The 27,262-nt window shown below is 36.2% G+C and overlaps 1 protein-coding gene across 2 annotated transcripts in view; it reads left to right on the forward strand.

Moving 5' to 3' along the window:
- The window catches only part of EMB (embigin), a 49,780-nt gene that overhangs the window by 17,504 nt on the left and 5,014 nt on the right, over nt 1–27,262 (forward strand). For both annotated transcript variants that reach the window (XM_038535144.1, XM_038535145.1), the window contains 4 exons: nt 15,359–15,542; nt 15,775–15,863; nt 24,059–24,186; nt 26,726–27,005. In XM_038535144.1, the coding sequence (XP_038391072.1) occupies nt 15,359–15,542; nt 15,775–15,863; nt 24,059–24,186; nt 26,726–27,005 (681 nt within the window). The remainder of the gene's footprint in view (nt 1–15,358; nt 15,543–15,774; nt 15,864–24,058; nt 24,187–26,725; nt 27,006–27,262) is intronic.

The raw sequence follows: 27,262 nt of genomic DNA on the forward strand, positions 1-27,262 counted from the left end.
ATGTTCTAGTTATCAATTTCCTCTGTCAGATTAAATTTCTTTAAGAGACATCCATATGAGAACATAAGTTTGCAAATCCTTTGACTATCCAGGTAGATGTTTGCAGCAGCACACCCCTTACTTACCTAGTAACGACCCTGGGGGGAAACGGGTTAAGTGTCCAGGAAGAGACAAAGAAGTGACTTTTTTGCTTGGTATCAGGCTAGTTATTTACTTACTTAACCTGTTTGGAGGGTTTAAATCCTAACTACTCTTTTATTGTAGTACTACTACTAAAACCAGTATTCTTGCTGTTATGAAGAGACCAAGTATTCACAGTTGTCTGCCTTAGCTTGATCAAACATTAGTCAGGCTTTTCATCCTCCCAGGCCCCTGCACTCTCATTTATCCCAAGTATGAGCAACCACTAATGCCTCATCATGGCCTGATCATGCTTCCTGCTCCCCACCACTCATTTGTCCCATTTCCTCTCAAAAGTTCCTGCTAGCCTGCCAACCCCTCTCTATAAAAGGAAAGCATGTTCTGTTTGATTTTGAGATGCTATCAGACAGATCTGAATTTTGGAGCATCTTCCTTATTCCAATAGAGTTTTTGAATAAAATCTCGTTATATAAATCTGGATTTCTTTTTATTTGACAAAAGAAAAGATTTGACATTAATTTTGAAAGACTGGATTTCTGAGCTGTGAATGGTTGCATTTTCATGTAGGTTGTTGTTCTGGTTGCCTTTTCATCAAAAAGTTTGTCTTAAGAACTGCCTTTATTGAAATATGGAAGTCCAATCTGAAGATACATCTATCCTTTTTTTTTTATTTTTTTTATTTTTTTAGATACATCTATCATTATGAGGAACCATAGGCTTTCTTCTTACTGCTATCACTAGGATTTTTAACCTACTTTATGAATGGAATGTTTTCATATTGTCATATTATTGTTTACTTTGAATTGCACCTACATTTCTACGTTGTCTTTACCATTTTCTCTTTCCCTCAGGCCCTTTAAGAAATTGGAGATAAAATGTTTCTTGTAGAGAGATTCAAATATAATAAATTACTTGCACATTTTAGACCAGCATGATGACATTGGCCCACCTCTTAGCAGCTTACTTACCAGAGAAGCTAGAGACTGGGGAAACAGAGGGAGAATTGGAAACATGACCTTTGATTCACGGAAGCCTGGTTGTTTAGTTATTTTATGTTTTTAAAGTGTTGCTAATTATTTACTTACAAACAAATGGGATTGACTTTAGAAATATATACACAGGATGTGTATATATTTCTAAATATAACTTAATTTAGTGCTCATAACAACCCTGTGCAGTGGTTACTATTACTATTTGCAATTTGCAGATGAGGAAAAGGAGGTTCAAAGAAAGTAAGTGAACTGACCAAGGTCCCAGGTGATAGGTAGGAGTTTGGTTTTGAATCCAGGCAGTCTGGCACCAGGGGGCATGCTCTTAATCATTATATATGCTGTCTTTCTTAATGCTTAGTCATTTCTTTCAACAGCATTATTAAAACAATTATATCTCTTTTAAAGGAAAGATCTTTATCTTTCCTTGAAAATGTATCTTTTACATTAATTTTGAAATCATGTAAAAAGTTTCAGTAACAGTGAAAACAAAACTATTTTAATTGTCTTCCTTATTGTTAAATGTGTTTGTTTTAAAAATCGCATTTGCGGAGATAAAAAATATATTAGTGAAAGCATAGTTCACTAAGAATAAAAGGGTTTTTTTTTTTCCCTTACTGATATCACTGGCTTTTAAAACTTATCTTTTGATAATGGTCTTTTTTTTTTTTTTTTTTAATCATTGAACTAAGTTTCCCACTGTCAGAATTTGAAATTGTTTGTGTTACAGCAATTAAAGCATTTCTTTATTGTAACTTTTATTTTTCATTCTTTCCTTCTGCATGTTATGTTTTCTGGTGTCTCATACAGTGTGTTATGGTTTAACCAAAGAGGTTAAAATCAAAACATCAGCAGGCAGTTTTCTTGACCATCCTCGTAATGTTGAGGTAGGCTCTCCCCAGTGACAAATTTTATTTACCTTGTTGAAATGTGAGCAGCTGGCATGGGAAGGTTCTAGTGAGACATGGAGTTAAACAAAGCAGTCACCGAAAGAAAAGATATTCAGATAAAGGTATGGAGTGAAATTTAGGGGGACTAGTTAAGGTCAGGAAAGGTGGACATGCTGCCTAGAGCCAGCCAGGCAAAAGGTCAGTGTTAAGACCTCTCAGACTCCGGGGCCAGGTACCTGGTCCATGAGATTGAGAAAAAGGGTTAGTGGTTTGGGAAGGGAGAAAATAACTGGACTTTTTAGTTTTAAAAGAAAAAGAATAGTGAGTTCCTTATATTTGGCTGCTCAGACACTTTGTAGCAGACAAGACCCTAGAATGACTCCAAGGAGGCTCAAATGTGTTGATGTTTCTCAGAGGCAGACTGGCATCATCATCATACCTCATGAGAAAACTGGTGAAGCACAGAGTGGGGAAAAAAAGTGAATGCTAACATTCATAGTGAGTAAGAGAAAGAAATGAAAGCGAGATCCTCCATAGTGATATAAATGGCAGTAGCTGCAAACAACTTTTTTCACCTTGGTTTCTCGATAGCAGAAATAGTGTTCTTTTGAGCTGGATAATTCTTTGTTCTGGGTGCAGTAGGACTATTCGGGGACACTGGAGGATGGTTAGTAGCATCCTTGGTTAGATTTGAGTAGCTCTTCCCAACTTGTGACAATGGAGCACCTCTCCACATATTGCCACTCACATGTCATTTGGGGAGGCAAAAATATACCCAGTTGAGAACCACTGCTCTATACAGAAAGAATAGCTGTGTAGCAGTTCCTCATCCTCTCAACATGAGAAAACAAATGATTTAATAATCATGTGGTTGTTGGGGCACCTGAGTGGTTCAGTCAGTTGAGTGTCCGACTTTTGATTTTGGCTCATGTCATGATCTCGGGGTCCTGAGTCAGGCTCCATGCTGGGCGTGAAGCCTGCTTAAGATTCTCTCCTTCTCCCTCTGCTCCCTCATTCATGCATGCGTACTCTCTCTCTCAAAAAAAAAAAAAAAATCACTGGTTGTAAACATTGAACAAAGAATCTCACCATAAAGTTAGATGAGGGTGCTAAGTAGCAGGCATGGGACTTCCTAGCATAAGTGGGATAGGGGAACCTGGTCAGTTATAATCCTATCCCTTCCCTTGTCTGCTGTGTACATTCAAAATCTTCCCAGTCTTTGAGAATAAGTCAAAAGCTACATCCTCAATAAGGCACATACAGAGAAGTATTATTTCTGTTTCTCTGATATGTATTTAGCATTTTTAATTCATAAGTAAAAGTGAGTTGATGTTTAAAAATATTAACAATTTATTTTCAGTAATATAGTAAATTAGAGAATCTGAAAATTCCCCTACCACACCTAGAAAATTTAAAATATTGCAAACATTCTTTTAAATACTTAGCTAAGTACACAACAAATAAAGACAATTTCTGCTGACCAAAACTGGTGACCAGGCATCAAGCCTGTGAATTAAAGTTATATTAGTTTTCCTTGTGTTTGTCGATAGGGCCTTTGAGTTCTGAAAGCCACAGATGTAAGAATAAGGCCTTGAATCTAACCAAGGAGGGGAAATGGAACTGAAAATCCCCAGAAAGGTGATCTTTCCAGAAAGCTGGAACTGATAACCCCCAGAAGGCTATATACACAGCGAAAAAGGTTTGACCTGGGAGGTGGGAAGGGGTGGGTAACAACAGTGGATCAGCACCAGGCAATGATAAATTGGTTTCTGGGTTTTAACCTTGTTCTGAATCAAAAACGGACTCCCCTGAGTACTCAAAGTCAAAGGCCTGTCCTCAATGACACTTAGATTGCAAATTTACATTACTACCTGCATTATACAGAAGCCTGTAAGCTGAGAGATAACACAAACATGAGTCTGGCAAGTGTTAATTAGCAGGAAAGCAAACAAAAAACATTTATGGAGGACACATTGCCTACTCTGGCTATGGAGTCTGTACTGAGGACTCGCTCACAAGACAGAAATATAAAATACAATGAAGTATCCCCCAAGACTGAGAGTCAACTAAGGAACAGTAGGATTAGATTGTCCAGAATTTAAGATTATAGAAAAAGTAGATAGAGTTATAATACTAAAACATGAGAAAAAATATTATGCTATTAAAAAAAGAGATAAAGCATGTTTGAAAAATAGCCGGACAGAATTTCTGGGGATAAAAAACTCAACTTGTCAGAGGAAGCCAAAGCTCTTTTTGACCACTCCTATTTCTGTCTCAACTGAACTCTTGTGAAACTCTACTCAATGTGTGTGTGTGTGTGTGTGTGTGTGTGTTTATGCATGTATGTATTCATAGAAACTCTAGAGTGCTGTGTAACACTGTTTTGTATTCCTTAATATTAGTGGTTTAAATTCATATGTATTGTTCTGAATATTTTTGTGCCAATCAGTGTTAATTCTTGAGAACTAGCCATATTACATGGACATACCTTGTTTCTCTTACTTGTATGCACAGTATAGACATACCAGCATTCTTAGACATTTTCCTCTTGATGGGTCCTAGTTTGTTTTTTTCTATTGTAAGCCATTCAATAAAGAACAGCTCTTTCTACATACCTCTCTCTGGGTGTGATGGTGTAGTCCTCTAGGATAAATACCATACAGTAGAATTGCTGAATTAGGAATTATGTATATTTTAATTTTAATACATACTTGCAAATTGCCCTCCAAAGTAACAGTTTACCTTTTTCTCACTGCCTTATTTGTCTATAATCCTCCATAGTTCTTGACCAGCACCACTTGATATTATTAAACTCTTTTGTCTTTGTCAGCATGAGCACTAAAAACTCTATAACTGTTGTTTTAGTTTGCATTTTGGAGTTGGACATATATATGTGTATGTGTATGTGTGTTTGTCTGTTAATATCCTGTATCCCGTTTTCCTATTGGGTTTATATATTTTTTATTTGATGTGAGACAGCTATATATTTTAGATACTAATTTGTACTTTTTATTGAAATTGCAAATATTATCTCCCAGTTGTCTTTAAACATTTACATGGTGTTTTTATTGTAAAGAAGCTTCATTGTTTTTGTTTTCTCCTATCATTTTTATAGAAGTTTTTTTTTTAAGATTTTATTTATTTGACAGAGGGAGAGAGCACAAATGGGGGAGAGGCAGGCAGAGGAGAGGGAGAAGCAGGCTCCCCACTGAGCAGGGAGCCCAATGTGGGTCTCAATCCCAGGACCCTGGGATCATGACTTGAGCCAAAGGCAGATGCTTAACTGACTGAGCCACTCAGGTGCCCCAGAAGTATTTTCATAGGAGTATTTTTACCCTTCAGTTTTTAATCCTTTTGAAATAGTTTTATGTACTGTGTGTGATAGGGCACTAACTTTATTAAATTATTATTTTTATATAGATAGCCAAAGTCTCAATACCCTGTACTGAATAATTCTCATCATATTCCAAATTCGTATGTGCTATTCTGTTCCTTTACTGTTTCAGTGATTTTCAAACATTTTATAGAGTTGGGCAAAGTAAGAAATAAATTTACATTGTAACCTGACATACCATCCATGCACATACCTGGGGGCACATGCACACACACACACACACACACACACTCTCTCTAAACAGAATGTCCATTAAGCAACACCCCTACCTAATAGGTGTGTTACACTTATAGTTCCTCTTCTCTTCCAATCCATTAAAAAAACAAATTTGTGATAACTATTAACCTGACTACTATTATTTTCCAACTTGCAATTCAGAAAATTCTATTTCATTAATTCCTTTGTATTTTCTAGTATCATTAACACATTAATTTTTTTGAAACTTTATGACACATCTTTATATCTTTGTTCTTTTTTTAAAATTAGGTTTTCCTTGGGATGCCTGGGTGGTTCAGCAGTTGAGCACCTGCCTTCAGCCCAGGGCATGATCCTGGAGTCCCGGGATTGAATCCCATATCGGGCTCCTGCATGGAGCCTGCTTCTGTCTCTGCCTCTGCCTCTGCTTCTATCTCTCTCTGTGTCTCTCATGAATAAATTAATTTTAAAAATCTTTAGGGCAGCCCGGGTGGCTCAGCAGTTTAGTGCCACCTTCAGCTCAGGGTGTGATTCTGGAGACCCCAGATCGAGTCCCACATCAGGCTCCCTGCATGGAGCCTCCTTCTCCCTCTAGCTGTGTCTGTGCCTCTCTCTCTCCGTGTCTCTCATGAATAAATAAATAAAATCTTAAAAAACATTTTTAATCTTTTAAAAAATAGGTTTTCCAATGTCCTACATTTTCACACTTTCATATAGGGTTTTTTTTTTTTTTTGGACTTGAGTTCCATAACAAATACTTCTTGGATTTTGACTGACTTTTCACTAAATTGATAGAATAATTTGGAGTAGATTTTATGATATTGTATTATCACCTGTAATTTAGGTCTCATTTGACTTAGTATGTCTAAAACAGTTATTTTTTTCCTTTTTAAAACATATTAAAAATAAAAATTATATGGATTTAAGATGTACATGATAGTTTGATATACATATATAGTGAAAAGTTGCTACAGTCAACTAATTAACATATCATCTCACAAAGTCATTGTGTTTTTGTAGGATGAGTGTACCTGAAATCTGGCTTATTTCACTTAGCGTAATGTCCTCCAGGTTAAAGGCTGAGTTTCTTTCTTTTTTTTTTTTTTAAGATTTTATTTATTTATTCATGAGAGACATAGGCAGAGGCAGAAACAGGCTTCCTGCAGGGAGCCTGATGTGGAACTTGATCCGGGGACCCAGGGATCACAGCCTGAGCTGAAGGCAGACGCTCAACCACTGAGCCACGCAGGTGCCCCGAGTTGCCTTCTTTCTCATAGTCAATCTTCTTTACCCATCCTTCTCTCTCTGGGCACTTGGTTGTTTCCACATCTTAGTTCTCGTGAACAATGCTACAATGAGCATGGCAGTGCAAATATCTCTATGGGATCCTAATTTCATTTTCTTTACGTATATACCCAGAAATGGAATTGCTGGATCATATGGCAGTTCTATTTTCAGTTTCTTGAAGAATCTCCTTATCGTTTTCCATAATGGCTATAACAATTTCCAATCCCATCATCAGTGTATAGGAGTTCCCTTTTCTCATATATCTGTTGATCATTTGTATCTCTCCTTATGCGAAATATTTATTCAGGTCCTTTGCCCATTTTTAAATTGACTTATTTGTTTTCTTGCTTTTGAGTTGGTTGTGTTCCTAATATATTTTGGATATTAGCCCCTTAGCAGATTATGGTTGGTAGATATTTTCTTCCATTCTATAAGTTGTCTCTTAACTGTGTTGATTGTTTATTATGCAGAAACTTTTTAGTTTGATTAATTCTACATGTTTATTTTTGCCTGGGTTCCCTATGCTTTTGGGCTCATACCCATGAGATCATTGCCCAGACCAATGTCAAGAAGCTTTTCCTTTATGTTTTCGATTTCCCTGGTTTTATGATTAGGATGGAAACCAAATTCTAGAATATGTCAAAGACCTAAGAGGGAAAGACAGCAAGAAACCCTCACATAGTCTGGTTAAGACATTGTTGCTGGAACTGTACTCTTGATGTCAATGTTCAGAATAAAAGCACATAGTAGATTTTTAGTACAACTGTGAATGGATAGGTGAATGAAAGTCATGTAGCAGGTGTTCAGTAAATAAGTGTTGAATGAATGGATAAATGAAGAAATGATGCTTATTATTGCTAGACATTTGCCATTACTGTTGTGATTAATTTCTCAATTCTGCATAGGTCCTTAAGTCATTCCCCCTAACTTTAAAGTCCTGGGTGGTAGGATATGATTAGTCAGGTGCATTGCCCTTACCCTCAGAGAGTTAGAAGCAATATCTGTATTTTTGGCTTACATAGTGACTGAGGAGGCTTTGCTCCTCATTAAAATTTACACAGAGGGGAAGGGTGTTCAGATTCTGGTTATCCAAAAATATAATAGTCCATTACCACAGTGTTGGATTAACTTCATGTTAATTATTTGGAAGTAATAGTAACCTATTTGATTACCAATACAGTTTAACTATTAATTGTATTTTCTCTCTGATATGAACAGTTGTAATATTGTCCTATTCCTTATGTTGTAGAAAAATATATTTAATTGATGGAATTTCACTCAGTGCTATACCCTCAAATTAAATACTGCATTGTTGAATGAAGAAGAAATGTGCCTTTCTAGAATTCAAATGGAACCATGTCCCTTTTAAATTTTTCTTTGAAATAATTTTAAATAAGTTTAGAAAGTAGAGAAATAACCACTGTACCTGGTACTGATGGAAATGGAGGAAAACTGTGACCAGCAGGAACTTTATTTAATAAAACTCAGCCAGCATCTTGGCTAATTTTAGAACATTTTCCATAATATTGCTGAAGCTTTGAATTATGGTTGGTATACCCAACTTCATTTGTGTAAATCATTCACATTTTCTAGTATTTCCCTTTCTTTTGATGCTATCTGCATAAAATTCCTAAAAGTTTTAGAATAAGCTGTGCTTATACCACACCAGCCACATAGTTCTTTGGTCTTGAGGAATTCCAAAGGGAGGACTTGGGAGATTGTGTGTGTATGAGTATTTATGTATTCAGATATACGTACACCCATACACATTTTTGTTAGGCTTACATCTTTTTGTGTTTCTTGTGCACATTGGTGATTTTCTGTTCTCAACTACAGAATTCAGGAACCACAGGATTTTAGACGCTATCACATCAGTACCGCACTGATCAGATGTCATGTAAATAACTTGATAGATTCAGTGAAAAAAAAATAATGATCATGAATGAAATTTAATTTGGGAGGAGGTGAAGATGTTAAGAATCAAGGAGCAATATTCTTTTGTTCTTGTACAAATTTTGAATATGAAGTTTACGATACTGTATTTTATTCTTATTCAGAGGACTTATTTTATAAACTCATTAAACTCCATATGATAAGCATCACATAAATGGAATAACAACATGTTAAAAATAGGATTGATTGCTTCATATTTATAAAGTGGTGTTGGCCTCATGTTAGAGTGGCCATCCTACTATTTCAATGAGGATTCTAGATGTTCCATCTATATTTTAGGATGTAACATGGGACCGCATTGACTTCTATGGTAAAGTAAAGGAGAGCTCCATATTTCCTCTCTCTGCCTCAGAATTGTCCCATTTTGTTAGTTTTTTTTTTTTTCCATTTTGTTAGTTTTTTATGTGCACTTAACTCTTATTAATAAAAGTTTCTACTTTTAAAGCATGCTTGGAAACACTGTTCTATGCAAGAAATTTTAGTTTGCTTTTTCTACTTTTTTCCTTTTTTTTAAGGAACAAAGTAGACTTTTATTTCAAGTGATATGATTCCTAAATGGGCCCATTAAGGTCTAACTGTTATAATTTCTTTGAAGATTTCAAATTGCTTAAATGTCCATATACTTTAAAATTTTTAATTATAAAAATAAGAGAGCATTATGAAAATAAAAGACAGATGCAAATTATTATATGAATTTAAGTACAGTCTTTTAAAAATATAGTTCAGAAAATGATCAAATAAGTATAGTCTTAGAAATGTCGATGTCATGGATGTTTTTGCAATACTCTAAAATAGCAGAAGTGCTGTTGTTTTAGGGAAGAAATGCAATGGTTTTGGGGAAGTTGAAACATTGTCCATTGAGTTCAGCGGACATAATATTAGTTTGTTGGCTAATTACAAAATATTTTAAAGTTAGAAGTGAAGCTTTTTACATATTTTTGATTTTCAGATAAGAAAGCAAGCTGCAGAAGCATCTGTGAAGTACTGCAAGAAACAGGGAGGTAACAATCACAGCTTGGAGCCTTGCCTGACTTACAGGGAGGCTACAGTGCAGTTTTAATAGAAGCATTTAGTTGAAAGTGGGAATGTTTAAAATATGTCGATCATACAATTTGTCTATCATCACATTGCCATATTGCTGCATTATAAATTTATTTCATTTTCTATTAGTATTTTTTTTCATTCAAAATCTCAGTTCAGGGGCACTGGAGTGGCTCAGTCAGTTAGGCATCCAACTCTTGATTTTGGCTTAGGTCATGATCTCAGGATTGTGAAATCAAGCCCTACAGCGGGATCCAAGTTCAGTCTGGAGTTGCCTGTCCCTCTCCCTCTGCCCCTGCTACTGCTTGTGCATATGCTTGCTCTCTCTCAAATAAGTAAATAAATAAATAAATAAATATTAAAAAAAAATTTCAGTTCAATAGTTTGAAAGTGATGAGGAATTTAATTCCATTGTCATGAGAATTTCATAGTTTTGACAGTTGGTACACATAGTTGGTTATGGGAATCTGGACTCAGCCACACCCAAATTTGTATTCATAATCATCCTGATATATGATCTAAGGAAAGATAATCTTTCTTTGCCTCAGCTTCCTCCTCTATAAAGTAGGAATGATAAAAATGGTACTTATCTCATAGAACTGCTACAAAGATTAAATGATATGAGCAATACAGAACTTCAGGCAGTACATGATAGCTTTTGTTAAATTCCCCAATGAGGTCAATATTAAGTAGGAAATTATCCAGCAGTTAATATATCACTAAAATTCTCCTTATGATAGCTCATTTAATGCTTTCTTTAGTCTCATGAATATATATTGTGCCATTTTACAAATGAGGAAACTGAGGTGTCCAACGTAAAGATATTTTGTGTTGCCTTGCGAGTAACCTTAGGCAAGGAACTTGATACAGAACTGCTCTCTTATGAAATGGGGATGATAATTCATATTCTAACTTCCCCATATGTTAGGAGGCTCCAGTGAGCTGCATCACTGAAAAGAGAGTGGTGCCCCAGAGTCACCTTCTGGAATGTAAATATCTCTGTAATACTTCCTGCTAGGAGTGAGAATGCTGCTGTGCCTTCTTGCCAGTTCTCCAGCAAGAAAGATGATCTGTTTTCAGCCCCACAGGGTGCCAAAGAAATAATGCAGGGGTCAAAATAGCCTTCTCTGGGTGTTCTGGCCTCCACCACCTCTGGCAACTCCATGGCCTACAGCAAGACCTGGGTCTCAATCTGAGCAGGGTGGCTTTGCCAGCATAAACTCAGGCTGGGCAGAAGCCAGCAGTAATGAGTGGCACTCAATTCTGACCTAGGGAGAAGACTCAAGAAATCTCCAAAGACTTTGTCCTTGAAGCAACAACTGAGCAGAGTTTGCAGGACATGAAAGAATTTTCTGTAGACTTTGATAGATGGTCTATCTCCCACACATCTTATTTTGACCTCCTGTGGCCCCTTCCTTCGCTTTAAGTTAAGATATCCTTTCTTACTCCAGTAAAGGGATAAACCAAATTAGTTAGCTTTTCTAAGGATTGATGCAGTACCAACAAAGACCATAACTGCTATGAACAGAGACTGGAAATGCAGACCCCTCCATATGGGTGCAGTCATTCAGCATTTGTCCCCCTTGGCTGGCATATTTCGCTTGTAATTGGTGTCCTTCAGGTTCATGCATGTTGTTACATGTTGCAAATTTCCATCCCTTTTAAGTGGGTGATGTTCCATTGTATGTATATATCACTTTTTTCGGGGCATTCATCATTAGGATTATTTCCACATTTTGGCTATTGTGATATAAATCATCTGAAATATTTAAACTCCTAGAAGCAAACAATAGAATGGTGGTTGCCAGGTGCTGGTTGAGACAGAACTGGGGAGGTATTAGTCAAAGGTACTAAGTTTCAGTTATGCAAGACAGTTATGTTTTAGAGATTTACTGTATAACATTGTCGTTATTGATGACTACACTTATGGTACAATTAAAATTGGTTAGGATGGTAGATCTCCTGTTAAGTATTTTTATACCACAATTAAAAAAAAAGATACTTTTTTGCAAATGAAATCAGGGCAATTATATAATTTGAGTTTTGCTTTAGAAGGACAATTTTGATGTTGTTATAGAAAGTATGTGGAGGAAGAGAAAATGTACCCAAGAGAAGATAGGAGGTCATTTGTCTGGTCTTGATTAAAAATAAGGTTATTGAGAGGAAAAAAAGTTATAGGGGAACTGAGTCTGAAAATTTAACTGATAAAGACAGAATATCAGGAGAGTAGCATATAAATTTATTTGATATAAATTTTATGTGACACAGGATCCTTCATAAGGAAATGAAGATCCAAAGAAGTAGTTAAACCTGAGTATTTTTATGCTAGGTTTGAGGAAGAATAGACAGTCATAGGACAATATGATGGGTCAGAGTATGAGATAGGTTGGGATAGATAATAGGTTGGGAGAAGTGTAGCAAAGCTTGTTAGGATTCTTCTCTGCATCCCCTTGTCTTCAGAGATGAAGATACTCCTTTCTTCCAGGTATAGGAAGGGACTATCTCAGGGTTTTATGACCTATTTCAGTGGAGAAGGGCAGGCCGAAGGTCAGAGTGACCTGCTTTGCTGTTTTCTCATACTCCTTCAGCTTAACTATTCAGTATCCCAAGGTGCCACATTTTGAGGGTAGTATGTCCTGAACCACCTCAAAGGCCTATAGTAAAAATGGCTGGAGAAAACTGGGCAAATTTGATTGATATTTCAGAGGTAGAATCAACTGAGTTCCACCACATGCGATTCAATGTCTTGAGTCAGGGGACAAGAAGGCTAATCCGTCTCCCTTGGATATGTTGAGTTTGAGGTACCCATGAGATATCTAGGCTTAGATGCTTAGTAAGTGCCCAGAGCTGTGGACCTGGGGGTCAAGAAGGAAGTCTGGAATGGGGCCAAGAGTTTTTGCCAAAAAAAGGATATTAGAAATAATAGTTGAATCCAACTTGGGAGTGTTAAATTGAAAAGTAGAGGCCAGAGAGCAAAGTCTCAAGGGATACAAATGTTTATGGGTAGTTGGAAGAGTTGATGTGACTGGCAAAAATGTTAAGATCCTGAAATAGAAGCAAGGTAGAGGGAATATTAAGGGGTATGTAGTCTCTGGCAATGTCTGATGTTTTGGGGATATCAAATAAAACATGAGCTCTGGAAAGAGGTCATCATCAGGTTAAACAGTTAAGGCCATTTTAAACCTATGATAAAGCGCTTTCTGTAATGTGGTAAGATACCAGAATTTGCTATATTGGGGTGAAGACAGAGATGTATGGAGAACTCCTTCATGAAATTGACTAATGAAATAAATTTGTTTGACAGAAAGACAAGGCTAGGTTTTAAGGATACCCCAGAGCTAGAGGTGAAGGAGGAAAATTTACAGAGAACGGAAGCTTAGGACCAAATATAATGAACTTTAAAGCATTTTCCCTTATTATTAGAACCTAGTATAATTTCTGGTATGCAGTAAATGCTCAGCAAATGTACCAAGATACATAAATTCCTTCATTTTGAACCACTCAATTTTTTCTCTGTATAATTGAATCTTGTTGAGATCTGTCTATACCCAGGTCTTTTGTGTGTTTCTTATTTTTTTGTTGTTGTTATTGTTGTTTTTTACCTTTCTTTTTGCGCATATAATTCAACTCAGCACTTTTGTAATTACAGGAGTAGTTATTTTAGGTATGTGCTCACAAAGCACTTCACACTAGCTGTACTTCACTGTTTGCAAACTTTGCACCTGGTCATTGCTTAAGGAAGCATTTTTGTAAAGTTTTAAATGTAATTAAAAGTGATGTTACGCTATTTAGTTTCTGTTTATTTCTTTCTATATTTTGGTTCAGCATTCTGCTTTTACTGATACTATACTATTGAGCATGAGATTGAGAAATGTGTTTATATAATACAGTGCCCTCTCCCAGACACAACCCCTTATTTCCCCTTAAGAGTAACCACCACTGTCCTGCTTTTTATAGAGTCATATCCTTGCTTTTTAAAATTGTTTTATCAGGGCATCTGGGTGGCTCAGTGGTTGAGCGTCTGCCTTCGGCTCAGATCGTGATCCTGGGGTCCTGGGATCGAGTCCCGCATCAGGCTCCCTGTGGGGAGCCTGCCTCTCTCTCTGTGTCTTTCATGAATAAATAAAATCTTAAAAAATATTGTTTTATCACACAGGTGTACACCCCTAAATATTATAACTTAGTTTTATTTCGTTTTTTAAAGGTATCTTTTAAAGTATCTTTCATTTTTAGGTTTCTTTCCTTTTTCTAGTTTAACTGTTGAAAAAACCCAGATCATTCATCTTACAGAGTTCTCTCACACTCTAGATTTTGTTGATCACTTTCATGGGGTGCAGTTTAATATGTTTTTCCATCCTCTGTATTTCCAGTAAAATGTTACTTGGATCTAGAGACTTATTAGTTTCAGGACCCCTTCCCCCTTTACCTTTTTTTTTTTTTTTTTTGACAAAAAACTATTTCCCAGGTAGTGGGGTGTTCCTACTCAGGAGACATACAGTTCTGTGTCTGAAAGGGTTTGCAGCAGTTCATGTAAAATGCCTAGATCTATGATTCACTAGGGGTTGCAACATCCTTGTGTCAGATTTCTAATTTCTTCACTTATTGGCCGGAATTGTATAAAAAGAAAGTTTTCCTCCTCTATTATCTGGTTACCAGTGGCACATTTAGTATAAGAAGAGGAGTGCACTTGCCTGATATTTTTCTTTTATTTACCTCTGCTAAAAAAAAAAAAAAAAAAAAAAAAAAGCAAAAAACAAACAAAACAAAACAAAACAAAAAAACAAAAAACACAAACAGGTTGAGTCTTATGTATCTGCATAAGTGGGATATAGGTATCTATATATAGTTGATACATGGCCTCATGGCTTTGTACTGGCATTTCAAATTCAGCGAAAATTCAGAACAACAGGGTAAGTGTTTGAACTCTGCCATTCATCTGTATCTGTATCCAATCCCTACATGTTTTTAAGGACTAAGGAGACTAGGAATGATAGAATTAGCGTATCACACAAATCCACATTTTACACAAAATGTTCTTGTAATAACTACGAATAACATGATTCCTTAAGGGACTCAAAACAGTTACTCCATTCTCTCTCTTAGGTTTTGTTTGTTTTTATAGTTGGAGTGTTTCTATACTGTCAGAGCGTATGACACTCCTTTATACTTTGCTCTTTCCCCTATATCCTTGTCAGCTGGAAATTTTAAGGAGATTAAGATTATAGCCTTAGGCTTTTGCTATTCTGGTAATGTAACAAACCTTTTCTTCAGCTGTGACTCTGAAAGAGAATAATAAAGGGAACAAGATCTATGTTGACAGAGGAATAATTCTTCAAAGGAATGTTACATTCAGAAACTGTTGATTGAACATTATTATTGATGACTTAAAAGTCCTTTCTATATATTGAATCTCCCCTAAATGTAACTTTTAAAACATCTTTTGTTTTGTTTTCTTCTGTGGCTAATAGTACGTTCCAGTGTGCCAGTGGAAAAAAATATCACTTTAGAACGACCTTCTAATATAGAACTCACATGCCAATTCATAACATCTGGAAATGTGAATTCAGTAAATGTGACTTGGAAAAAAGGTAATAAACAACTTGAGAATATTCACACCAATGCAACAGGAAGCATCCTGTATACCCAGTACATGTGAGTACATAAAATTTTAACCTGCACAGCTAGATGAAATTCATTAACTTGGAAACATTTTTGATGACTGGGCATTCTTTTCTTTACTGTCTCTTGAAAGTTATGCTAATATTCTAATTTGCATATTTACAGAATTGTTTCTGTTTTAGAATTTTGATTACATGCTGAGTCTTTTTCAATTTTATCAAGAAGTGTTTTGAGAACTAAGCCTATATTAATAAATTCTCTTTAGGTTTATCATCACTGATAGCAAACAAATGGGAAGCTATTCTTGTTTCCTTGAAGAGGAAAAGGAACAAAGGGGCACATTTAATTTCAAAGGTTAGTACTAATAATTTATAGAGTAATAACTTCAGCATTATATTCTTAGAATTCTAAATCCCCCAATTTTTAAATTATCATTACAATACTAAACATAACGAGTGAAAGAATTTCAGCTTTTCACTGAATCCTAAGTGGTGACCTTAAAAAGTGGAGATTCCCAGTCCTCCTAGTGGTAGAATTTCCTTTTTCTATCCATTCCCATGCCTGTCTCTCCCCCAGCTTAAAGCACAGATATTAGTTTGAAAGATGGGGCTGCCAGTTACTTGTAACAGTCTTTTGAATTTATTGGTTTAGCCCACTAAACTCAGAGCTTTTATACTATCTCTCTAGGCATCTGAGTTACTGCACCCCTAAACTGTGAGAATATGCTTTGGTGTTCTGTACCAGTAGCTCCAGAACTTGGGGGTTTAGGGATCCATAAAATTTAAAAATAATATGGAGAAGCCTGTTTTTGGTCTCCTCAAAGAAGAACAAACTCCAGAATACAATCCATGGCTCTTCCCAAAACCAAAGTATTTTACTATCATTAAACCAAAACTTTAAAGGTCTGAATCTCATAATAAAGACTAGTCACTGAGTTGAGTAATTATCTTCATGAAAAACCCCTATTTTGTGATAGATTAGTGAACCACAGTGTCCCTGCTGGTATCTGGGAAATGTGGTCTGTTGCCATATTAACTATTTTGGGCTTTGCTTCACATTAATTTCCCAAGGTACGTGAGAAATCGTTCTTCACTTTTCCTGAAAATTGTGAAGTCTGGCTAGCTGCCCTGACAAAATATGGATACTGTCTCCAAGGCCCCATCAATAGCAGAATGGTCGGCCTCAGAAACATTATCGTGATTTAAGATTGTCTGCTCCTATATCCCTCCTTATATTCCCTCTGTTCTCACAGACTCATTTCCTTCATTTGGTTTTATAAATGTTCCTACTTGGTAAATATAATAAATCCTCGTGTTTATGCAATCCGGGTCTCTGCAAAGGCAGAAACTATTCCCATCCTTTTATTATTTTAATCATGTGCATTCTCTCTTAATCTCCTTTCCTGTTTGCTTAATTTAATTTAGTGAAGTATACACCCTACATTTCCTTCCTTTATTTCCTTCCTGCCCCTTTTTCTTTCCTTCCCTCCCTCCCCACCTTCCTCCTCCCTACTTTCTTTCCTTCCTAATGAGCTAAGAGGATATTAAACACAGGCACACACACACACACACACACACACACAATCCTCTAATAAACATTTTATCAAGTCTCTTCTAAATATGCAAAGAAAGCCTATAGATTTTGAGGAAGTACTCATCAAATCTTGAGGCTTAAAGTGATTCCAGGAGATTCAACTTTAAAAATTGCTTTTTCCCCCATCTAAACAGGACTGTTTTCTAGAAATATGTACTAGTTATACCTGTTCAAAGTTTAAATATTGAATATATTATGCCTTTTCCTATGAGCATTCTTATAATAAATTACTTAAATTATTATTTGGCAGTGATAGTTCCTGCCTCTAATGTGAAGATTAACAGAAGCATTTCACTTTTCAGTATAGCAATACATTTAATGCCAAGTGGTCTTGGAGAAAGCCTCTTGATTCCATATCTATTTTGAGACCAGGAGGCTGATTCTGGCTATGTCAGGAGCAACAACAACAACACAAGGCCTAGGTTTGAAATCAAGCACTTGAGGAATGCAAAGAGCCACTGAATATTTACTGGTTTGTTTGTTTTTTTTTGCTTTTTATAAAAGTTTTCTTTTTTTTTTTTTTAAGATTTTATTTATTTATTCATGAGAGACACAGAGAGAGAAAAAGAGGCAGAGACAGAGACAGAGGGAGAAGCACTGGGACTCAATCCTGGGTCTCCAGGATCAGGCCCTGGGCTGAAGGTGGCGCGATAAACCGCTGAGCCACCCGGCCTGCCCATCTTTTTATAGTTTTCTTAAAGTAGTTTAGTTCAGTTTCTTAGTTTTTAATGCCCACTTACCATTAATATAACTTTTAAGTATGCCTTGAAGTATGTCTTGAAGTATGTCTTGAAGATACTTATAAAATTAGTAAATTGGGCCTTTTTAGATCTTCTTTGGTAAAATAATAATTTTCTATAATTCATCTAATTTGAATATTGCTTGGAAAAATAATTTCATTTGATTACAATTTAAAGGCATCTGAAGAACAATTCATATTGTAGGTATTATTTAGTTAGATCTATAAGGTTTATAGGATGGCATATATTTTTATAAATATCCTATAATATTATGTCTCCACATGACTTGCTTATGGGTTTTCCTAAGAAGGATTATTTTTCTTAGCAATGCTACAATAGACTGTGGTTGAAAAAGCTTTTTTATCTTCTATTTTAAATTCAGCCAAAAGACCCATTCTGCTATTGATTACATGAGTCAACTATAGTGCATGAGCCTGGGTCCTTAGAACAATTCATCAGCAAAGCCCCTGTTTCTGCCTTTATGGGAGCTGGTTGATTTATTACTACAAGATTGTAAAAGGGCCTCAACATCACTAATTAGTGCAATGCAAAAAAAACAAAACGAAACAAAACTTGCTGACTTTGTGTGTTTGGCTGTTGATGATATAGGAGAAGGAAAAGTCACACTGGAAGCTTGCAAGTGCTAATATGTTGATGATTACTTTTCATTCAAGAAAGATGAGTGGTGGGCTACAGTTTCTCAGGCTCAGGTCAACTATTCTGACATAGTTGCTGAAAACTTCTATAATATTCATCAATGTTAAAATCTCTTAGTAGAAAGATGCAAAAATTTAGTTAGTGAAGGATAAGTAATAGCACATAGAACTTTTTAGAAGTCATGGTGAGATTTTGATGGTACCAAGTGGTATGAAACCTCTCTTGGCCTAGCTGACTAGTCTGTCTTCACTAGTAAGTATCTAAAGGGTCAAAGTATGGAATAGTAGTATGGTGGAATCAGTTGGAATGTCAGCTTCAAATCCCAGTGTTGAAGTCTAGTTGTCTTTGACTAGTTGGAAGAATCTTTTCCCTAATTTGATAATGCCTAAATGTCCTTGAGCCAAAAATGACCCAGGCTGATTTTTTTCTAGTTCACAAATATGCAAATATAAATCTGTAACTTTACGACTCCATAGGGCTTTTACCATCACCAAATAAATCTTGGACTCCATCTTCTTAGACACTAGTTTGAATCAGCAATTTCACCATCTTCAAACGTGGATTCATCTGATCCCAAGACTCTCACCTGCCCTGCCTTATCCAAAGTTTTAAAAGGTCAGCAGTACACATTAATTGCTGTCCTTCTTTGCATAAATATTTTCAACCATAAGTAGCAGCCCAGAACCAACTGTGACCTCTGGAGAGGTTCAGACAAACTAGGGTTTCCTGACCATGGTGTGTTTTATAATTTAGATCTACACTGCTGTTGTCAACCATATAAAGTATAGCAGAGTCATGGTTAATGTCCTCTTGGCCAATAGTTGAGGGGATAGTCAAGAAAGCAGAAGAGATGAAAAGAAAATAGAATTTTGATTTTGTTTCCCTCTGGCATCACTAGTCATGGCACAGTCCATAGTCTGTACCCTGATCTTAACATTTCATTGGGATAGTTTAATAGCATAATTGTATGTTACTCACCTAAACCTCAAAAAATACCCAACATTTTCTTGAAAAGCCCCTTTCAGCTGCCCATCATGATTTCTAGTCCTGTGCCTCTTAGAGGCTTACTGAAAAAAGTGTATTTTTTGCCATGTTTTCCCCCAAATATTGCCCCTTCTTCTACTTTTGATTCTTGGCCTATGGGTAGATTCCAGTATTTTGATCATATTTCAATACATATTTTCCTGATAAAGCATGACCTAATTAATTCCCAGAAAGAATCACACTGAGATTGAGAACAAGGATGGTTATCTGGGATGGGAGATCAACAAGCTGGGAAAGCAGAAACTGCCCTTAACTAGTGGCCAATAAAGCTGGTTTCAGCGTCTGCCTTCAAAGCAGTGTTTGTTTTGAGGCAAGCCTAGCCTGGCTCGAGAAGTAACTATAACAGAGCTGCACTACTGAAAAACAATGCCAGATATGTACCTGTTGTACCTTTCCGCGTGGAACTCAAGACTGTGCTTCTGCTTCACCTGTGGTTTGGAAGGAACTTTGTGGCTTCAAAAAAGAATTCTTATTTTAGCCCAGCTTGACTCAGCTTAATTGGCTGATCTTCAGTTGAGGCCTTCCCTAAAGTAGGGTTTATCTTTCCAAGAGTTTCTGTGTTCTCAGACTTCATTTAACAACAATGCCACACCAGGTATTGGGCATATTGGAATGAAGTATGACTAAGAAGTGGTCTTGAACTGGTTGATCATAGTGTTCTGTCAGGAGGCCCTCAAATAACTTTGTCCTGACTTGGTTTAGTCATTCCTTTTCCCAACAAAATCTCAAGTAAGGAAAATACACAAAAAATGGGACACCAAAACAAAGTAACATTTTATTAGTGGCCAGTATTGGTCACAAACCTTGTTGGAATTCTTGGAAGGCTTTGCCATACAGAAGGCTTCTTTTTCTTCAATTAGGAAACTAACCTTAAGCCAAAGAAGAGCCATGTATTCCTTCACGGCCCAAGGTCAATTTGGTCTTTACTCCTCTAGACAGGAGAATAATATTCTTCTGAGTCTGGAAAAATATGCTGAGCATGAGGCTGAGTTATTTATACCTCCAGATTTATATCCCTAGAAAACAGGGCCAAATCAGTGCCCTGGACCATGACTAATCCAGGATAATCCTCCTCTCAAGGACTGGAAAACTGGAGGGCTGAATGAGAGGAGGGATTTTCTAGAGAGGTCACCAGGGACTTGAATCCATGGGCCACTGCCCAGCCTTTGTTGCCATCACCTCCAGTGTGTCTAGTGAGAAAACTGGATCTATTGTAAGAAAAACGAAACAGAATGAAATATTCAATGGTTCAGCCTAATTTAAACCTGTAACATTTTGATGCTGAAATTTACTGTCTTGTTTCTCCAAAACAAAATACACTTATGTTAATATCAGGACAGATGGTCAACCTATTCTCTTGGAGCCTAACGTTGTGTCCAATTTTCTTGTATTGGTTGTTTTCCTGCATTAGACTGCTATCTGGGTCCCCAATGAGCCCAGAGGAGGGAGCCATAGACGGAGGAAACTGGACAAAAGTAGTTTGGCTTAATAGGTAGAACACTTACATGAGATTGTGAGAGACACAATCTTTACTTTTATTTTTTAAATAAAAAAATAGGATAGCAATTATTCTTCTATTTAAAAAATTCACTCATAGGTTATGTCAAAGTGTTGCTTTATTCTGCTTTTTCCTTTTATAGCTGGTATGTAGTGAATGGGTCCGTTTTTATTCTTAGATTTTATGTAATATATAAAGTTAGTATTCCATGTGTTCTTTCTGCTCCACATACTATAGTCTGGAAACAAGATTTTCTTTTTAACTTTTTAACCAATTTAATTTCTTGTTATGATAAGGAGAAGTAATGAGGCACCATGATTTAAATTATTTTAATTTATACTGAAATTGTAATCCTTTTTATTTTTATTTTTTTTTTTGAAATTGTAATCCTTATACAAAATCTTATTCAACTGCTTTCACCAAGCACCTGAATGTGTTTCAAACAGTAGAATTTGTTTTACAGCTTCACTAAGTTGTTTAATAGATGTTATTAAAGGATGGATGGGTGCTGTCACCCACATCTCAAAGCTCCTGTTTCTTCACCCTTTTGGGCCTTGTCCCCTGTGAATTCATCCCCTTGTATTTTTCATCATTTTACTCGTTTAATCTCTCATATGGACTGGATGGTCTATAAAGGACTCAGTTTGGAGCCTTTCCCATGTTTTGGGGGTTTTTATGCATTCCTACAGTTCTGAGATGTACTCAGATGAATTTCTAGTTCTCTTTTTTTTTAAGCTACGTCTTATTTCTTCTCTGTTCCACATGCCTAGCTGACCTAGAAATCATTCTTGCGCATGATGATGATCTACCCTAGTAAGTTGGCTAATGACCACTATGTAATAAGGCCATGGGATTACAAATTGTGAGAAAGGTCAATTAAGAGAAGCAGTACCAGTACACGATAAAAATTTTGTGGTGTTTATTCTGCAGCAAACACTTTATGTATTATGATTTCCTATCTAATCCTTTCAACAACACAGTAGGATGGGTTATGACCTACCTAAGTCCTCAACATTACTAACACTGAAACTGTAATTTGAAGGTATGTATTTCCTGGACCCAAATAAATTCTTTGTCACATTATTATCACATTGTGCTGACTTCCTTCAAACACTTAATGACCTGACCTTTGAAATGGACACATATTAACCACATATTAACTAAATATTCCCGAGCCTGATGGTGACCAATAGAGAATGTGGGACACTAGTGGTCTCAGTCAAAAGGAATGCTCAGATTATCTTCTGACTGGGATGTCTTAAATGAACGTAGTCACATATACTCCCTCTGTCCTCTCTCAAGAGTGCCCTAGTGGTACCTGACTAGGTTTTCATAAAGTGTTAGTGGATGTTTTATAATTTCTGATTGGAGGTTCACATCTTTGGGTATGTAAAATTGTAGACCATTCAGTTTCATCAAAACATGTTTCCCTGGTTATGAAAAGTGTGAGAACAATTGACTTAAAGATTGCTCTATTATCTTTCTTATGAATTACTTGAAGCATTTATGCTGTCATGGGTGACATACCTTCCTCCTGTTGGCATCTCTTTTTTTTTTAATATATTTTTTAAGACTTTATTTATTCATAGAGATGCAGAGAGAGAGAGAGAGAGAGGCAGAGGCACAGGCAGAGGGAGAAGCAGGCTCCATGCAGAGAGCCCGACGTGGGACTCCATCCCAGGACTCCAGGATCATGCCCTGGGCTGCACGCGGCGCTAAACCGCTGCGCCACCGGGGCTGCCCCGGCATCTCTTTTTTATTCACACTGTCTCATTCAACATTCTGCTGGTCAGCAGTTATGATGAAGGAGAGGGTTTTTAGGTATAATTTAAACAATAAGGAAAAAAGAGGACTCCCCATACCTTTTTGTAACCTTAATCACCTAAGGACAGAACCTATAAAGAAATCCTATTCTCCAACCCTAGTTTACCACTTCTTTGGTAGTTATACAAGTCAGAATTTCTTTTTGAGTCATTACCAATGATTTCCCCCTTCCTCATCTTTCTGATTCATACATTCAGCAAATGCCTAATTATCTTCGGGTAGTACAAAGCTAAGAGCACTTAGAAAATGTATTTAATCTAGAAATCTAACTTTAGTACTTAAAACTGGGTCTATTTCTACCCTAGCTTTCCCCAAAATAAAATATAAAAACAAGATTCCTAACAAGTGAATATCAAATAATATCTATAAAATTTATCAAAATAGCATTAAAAAATTAGACATGATTTTATACTTTCTATTGCCAAACAAACAAAAGAGGAAAAACAAAACATAAAACCAAAAACCTGCTAAAATGAGTAAAAGAAAAAAAAATAAAAGTCATCTTTATTGGTCAATCTATATCTCTAGTATAAGTGCACATTCCATAATAGTGATTCCATCTTGGAGCTGTTGGCTGTCTTGTTAATGCTTTTCTTATGTTCTTATGTTTTAATTTTTTTACCAAGTTATTCACATCCTTAAAATTTAATTTTTCTAAATTCAGTGTTCATTTTTATTCTGTTACTAATGGCATCTGCCTCGAACTGTCTTAGGAAATTTATCATACAAAACAATCAGAAGCAGAAGAAAAAATCATATATAGACACAACAAACTGGTGGTTGCCAGAGGGGTGAGGTGTGGTGGTGGAAATGAACAAAATGAGTAAAAGGGGGTGGGAGGTATAGGATTCTGTTTATGGAGTGGATAAGTCCGGGGGAAGAAAGGTACAGCATAGAGGATATAGTCTATGATATTGTAATAGTATTTCATGGCGGTAGATGGTACATACATATGTGGTAAGCATAGCATAACATGAACACTTGGTCTGATCACTATGTTGTACACCTGAAACTAATGTAATACTATGTATCAACTATATTCTAATTAAAAAAATAGTTTTATGTTATATGTAACTAATATTATGTAAAAGATAATATTGATGAGAAAATGAAAGGAGAATTTATCTTCAACTTGAATACATTTCCCTATTCAAACTGTTTCAGTAACATATATTTCTCTAAATTTTTCTTAGTCCCTGAAGTTCAAGGGAAAAACAAACCATTGATCACTTATGTGGGGGATTCAGTTGTCTTGATATGTAAATGTCAACACTGTTCTTCTTTAAATTGGACCTGGTACAGTAATAATGGGAGTGCACAGGTAAGATCATATGTCTTTGATTTGAAGAAAATAAAGTGAAAGCTTTAATTTCATAAATAATAAGATTATTAACAGACTCAGAATTCCTAGGACTATGTCTTCATAAAGAAAGAGCAGTGGAATTGTCATTTCATGTTTTTAGCATATTACAATTTACACCTGAAGAGACTCTAAATGTTTTATTAACTGGTATTTCATTTTTTAAGATTTAATAACATTTAAATTTTTTAGAAGGAAGTTAGAATTCAATTTTAATTGATGAGTTTAGAAATAACCCTAACAAAAAGATTCTTTTTCTTATCATTCCATGAAAGTATCTAGGAAAAAAGGTAGTTTTCTTTTCCAGCTTCTGTCTCTGGAAACATTTGTGATAGAATGCAATACAGTGGTGCCATTTGAGAAAAGAATGAAAATTTGGTAACTTAAAACTGAGGGCCTGGGTTCTTTCAGTAAGTGTCATTGGCCTCTTTTGGCCTTCCTGAATTCTAAGGGAAGTCAAATACTTACATTCCTATAAAAAATTAATGGCTATTCAAAGAGCTGATAATAAGAAAAACATAGATATTCAGAAAAAAATTTCTTTCTTTCTTCCTCCCAAATGTTCTCTAATAGCAGGGAAATTTAGGGCGTTGTCCTAAATAGGGGATATCTATCTACTACTCTGATACTAATGAGCATTGAAATTAAAGTCCTGTAAAGGCAAGTTGTAATTCTAGAAGGGGCAGACAGTACAAGACAGTGCAGATCTTTTTTTTTTTTTTTTTTTTTAATTTATGATAGTCACACACAGAGAGAGAGAGAGAGGCAGAGACATAGGCAGAGGGAGAAGCAGGCTCCATGCACCGGGAGCCCGACATCGGATTCGATCCCGGGTCTCCAGGATCGCACCCTGAGCCAAAGGCAGGCGCCAAACCACTGCGCCACCCAGGGATCCCTTTTTTTTTTTTTTTTTTAAGATTTTATTTATTTATTCATGAGAGAGAGACACAGAGACATAGGCAGAGGCAGAAGTAGGCTCCGTGCAGGGAGCCCCATGTGGGACTCAATCCCAGGACTCCAGGATCATGCCCTGAGCCGAAGGCAGATGCTTAACCACTGAGCCACGCAGGCATCCCAAGACAGTGCAAATCTGACAATGAAATACTAGGTTCCTTCTTAGACAGAATTGCTACCGCCACAGACTGTTGAAGGGAACCAGAAGAAGAACTTAAAAGGGAGAGTGACTGATTTTGTGATAACATTGGTTTAAGTTTTTAAAGAAAGCTCCAAATCACTTAGATTTAAACCATTAATATTTCTGCTTATCTTCTTACAGATGATTAGGAAAGGCAATCATTTTGTGTAGGTAAATATTAGAAAAAATGTATGTAAATCTATAAAGATAAATATCAGTTGTAGTACTTGAAATACATAGCCTAGATTATTTATATGTGACACTACACAGAAAAAAACCCCTAAATCTAATTATATTAAACTTTTAGAATGTAGCCTGTGCTTCTCTCCATTTGCTGTAGTAATTTTCTCTTAATTTGGCCTTATACTTGGGTCATATTAGGCTCTGAGGGAAGTGTAGGGAAGAGGGTATAGGTCAAAACTTTAAGTCAAGTGTTTTATCAAAATGTAGACCAACCATCCCCATTGGAATCACCTGAGGTGCCTATTAAACATGCATTCCTTTGATTTATCAGCTCCGAGTTAGAGAGGGTACTTTGAAAAAGCAGCACAGGCAGTGCTGTGCATAGGGAGCCAGGTTGCTTTAATTTTGGGGAGCAAATAAACTCACAGACAGTTCTTCATCAGATAACCTCCAAGAATATTTTTATGCAGATTAGCATTTATTGAGCAGTGCAGTTGAGTGATAGCACAGTGCACATCAAATGGCATGAGAATAAGTTTTAATTTGAACGGATTAAATAAATCAACTCCAAACTAGCTTAGTATGGCCCTTGAGAGGCTGGGGAAAATCCAGTGAATCTCAGAAGCCAGCTTGTCTGAGAAAGAAATTCAGATATGAGAAGACAGGTGTGCAGACAACCACATATACCAGGCTCATGGGATTTTTACCATTTCCTCTACATCAGCTTCAAAAGCCTGAAGATTGCATCCTTATTTCCAGTCTGAGGAACTCCCAGGGTCAGGAGCAAGTGATCTTCCTTTACAGGCATGATCACACTTAGTAGTTTCATTAATTCATAAATTCAGTAGTTGATTTGATGTGCACCTGCTCTTGTAAAGGAGGAAGTACTTTGAAAGCTAGTTGGGGATCAGAATGAGAAACCCAGATGGCTGGGTTTTTCTGGATCTTTAATTCTAATATTTACCCACAACAACCTACACTATAGTTTCAAACACTGAGTGCTTAGCACTTAAAATACCCCTTTTCTTTGCTATCTTTGGGAGATGAAGCTCTTGGACTCTGATATGTAAACTTTTCATAAGCGTTAATATGCTTTATAGCTTTTGCTCAAAACTCAATCATTCAGAACATGTATCTTTTATGATTGTTATAGGAATGGGTTTTAATGTCTCCTTATATTAGGTTCCTATTGATGTTCAAATGAATGATAAGTATGAGATCAAGGGAACAAATGCCAATGAGACAAGGCTCAAGATAACGCATCTTTCAGAAGACAATAAGGGATCTTACTGGTGCCGTGCAGCTTTCCCCTTAGGCGAGAGCGAACAACGCGTTGAACTTGTTGTGCTGAGTTATTTGGTTCCCCTGAAACCATTTCTTGGAATAGCTGCTGAAGTTGTTATTGTAGTGGCTGTTATTCTGCTTTATGAAACACACACCCAAAAGAAAAAGAAGCTCACAGGTAGGATTTCTTTCTTTAGATAATGTTTGCATGATGACTTAATATAGTAGTGGCTTTAGATTTTTGGGGAAATATCTAATCTTTGTTAGTTGGAGGGGTATTTATGTAGTATTAATGGTGACAGCACTATGAACTTATATTGACGGTCTTTCTGTTTCAACTTCCTAAAAAATTTGTTATAAAAAATGAGCTTTTTTTCCTTTTGCTTTGGTGTTACTGGTACCTAAACACCAGACAAGTGATAGGTGCTTTGGTAC

The sequence above is a fragment of the Canis lupus genome, chromosome 4, assembly GCF_011100685.1.
Source record: "Canis lupus familiaris isolate Mischka breed German Shepherd chromosome 4, alternate assembly UU_Cfam_GSD_1.0, whole genome shotgun sequence".
NCBI classification, from domain to species: Eukaryota; Metazoa; Chordata; class Mammalia; order Carnivora; family Canidae; genus Canis; species Canis lupus.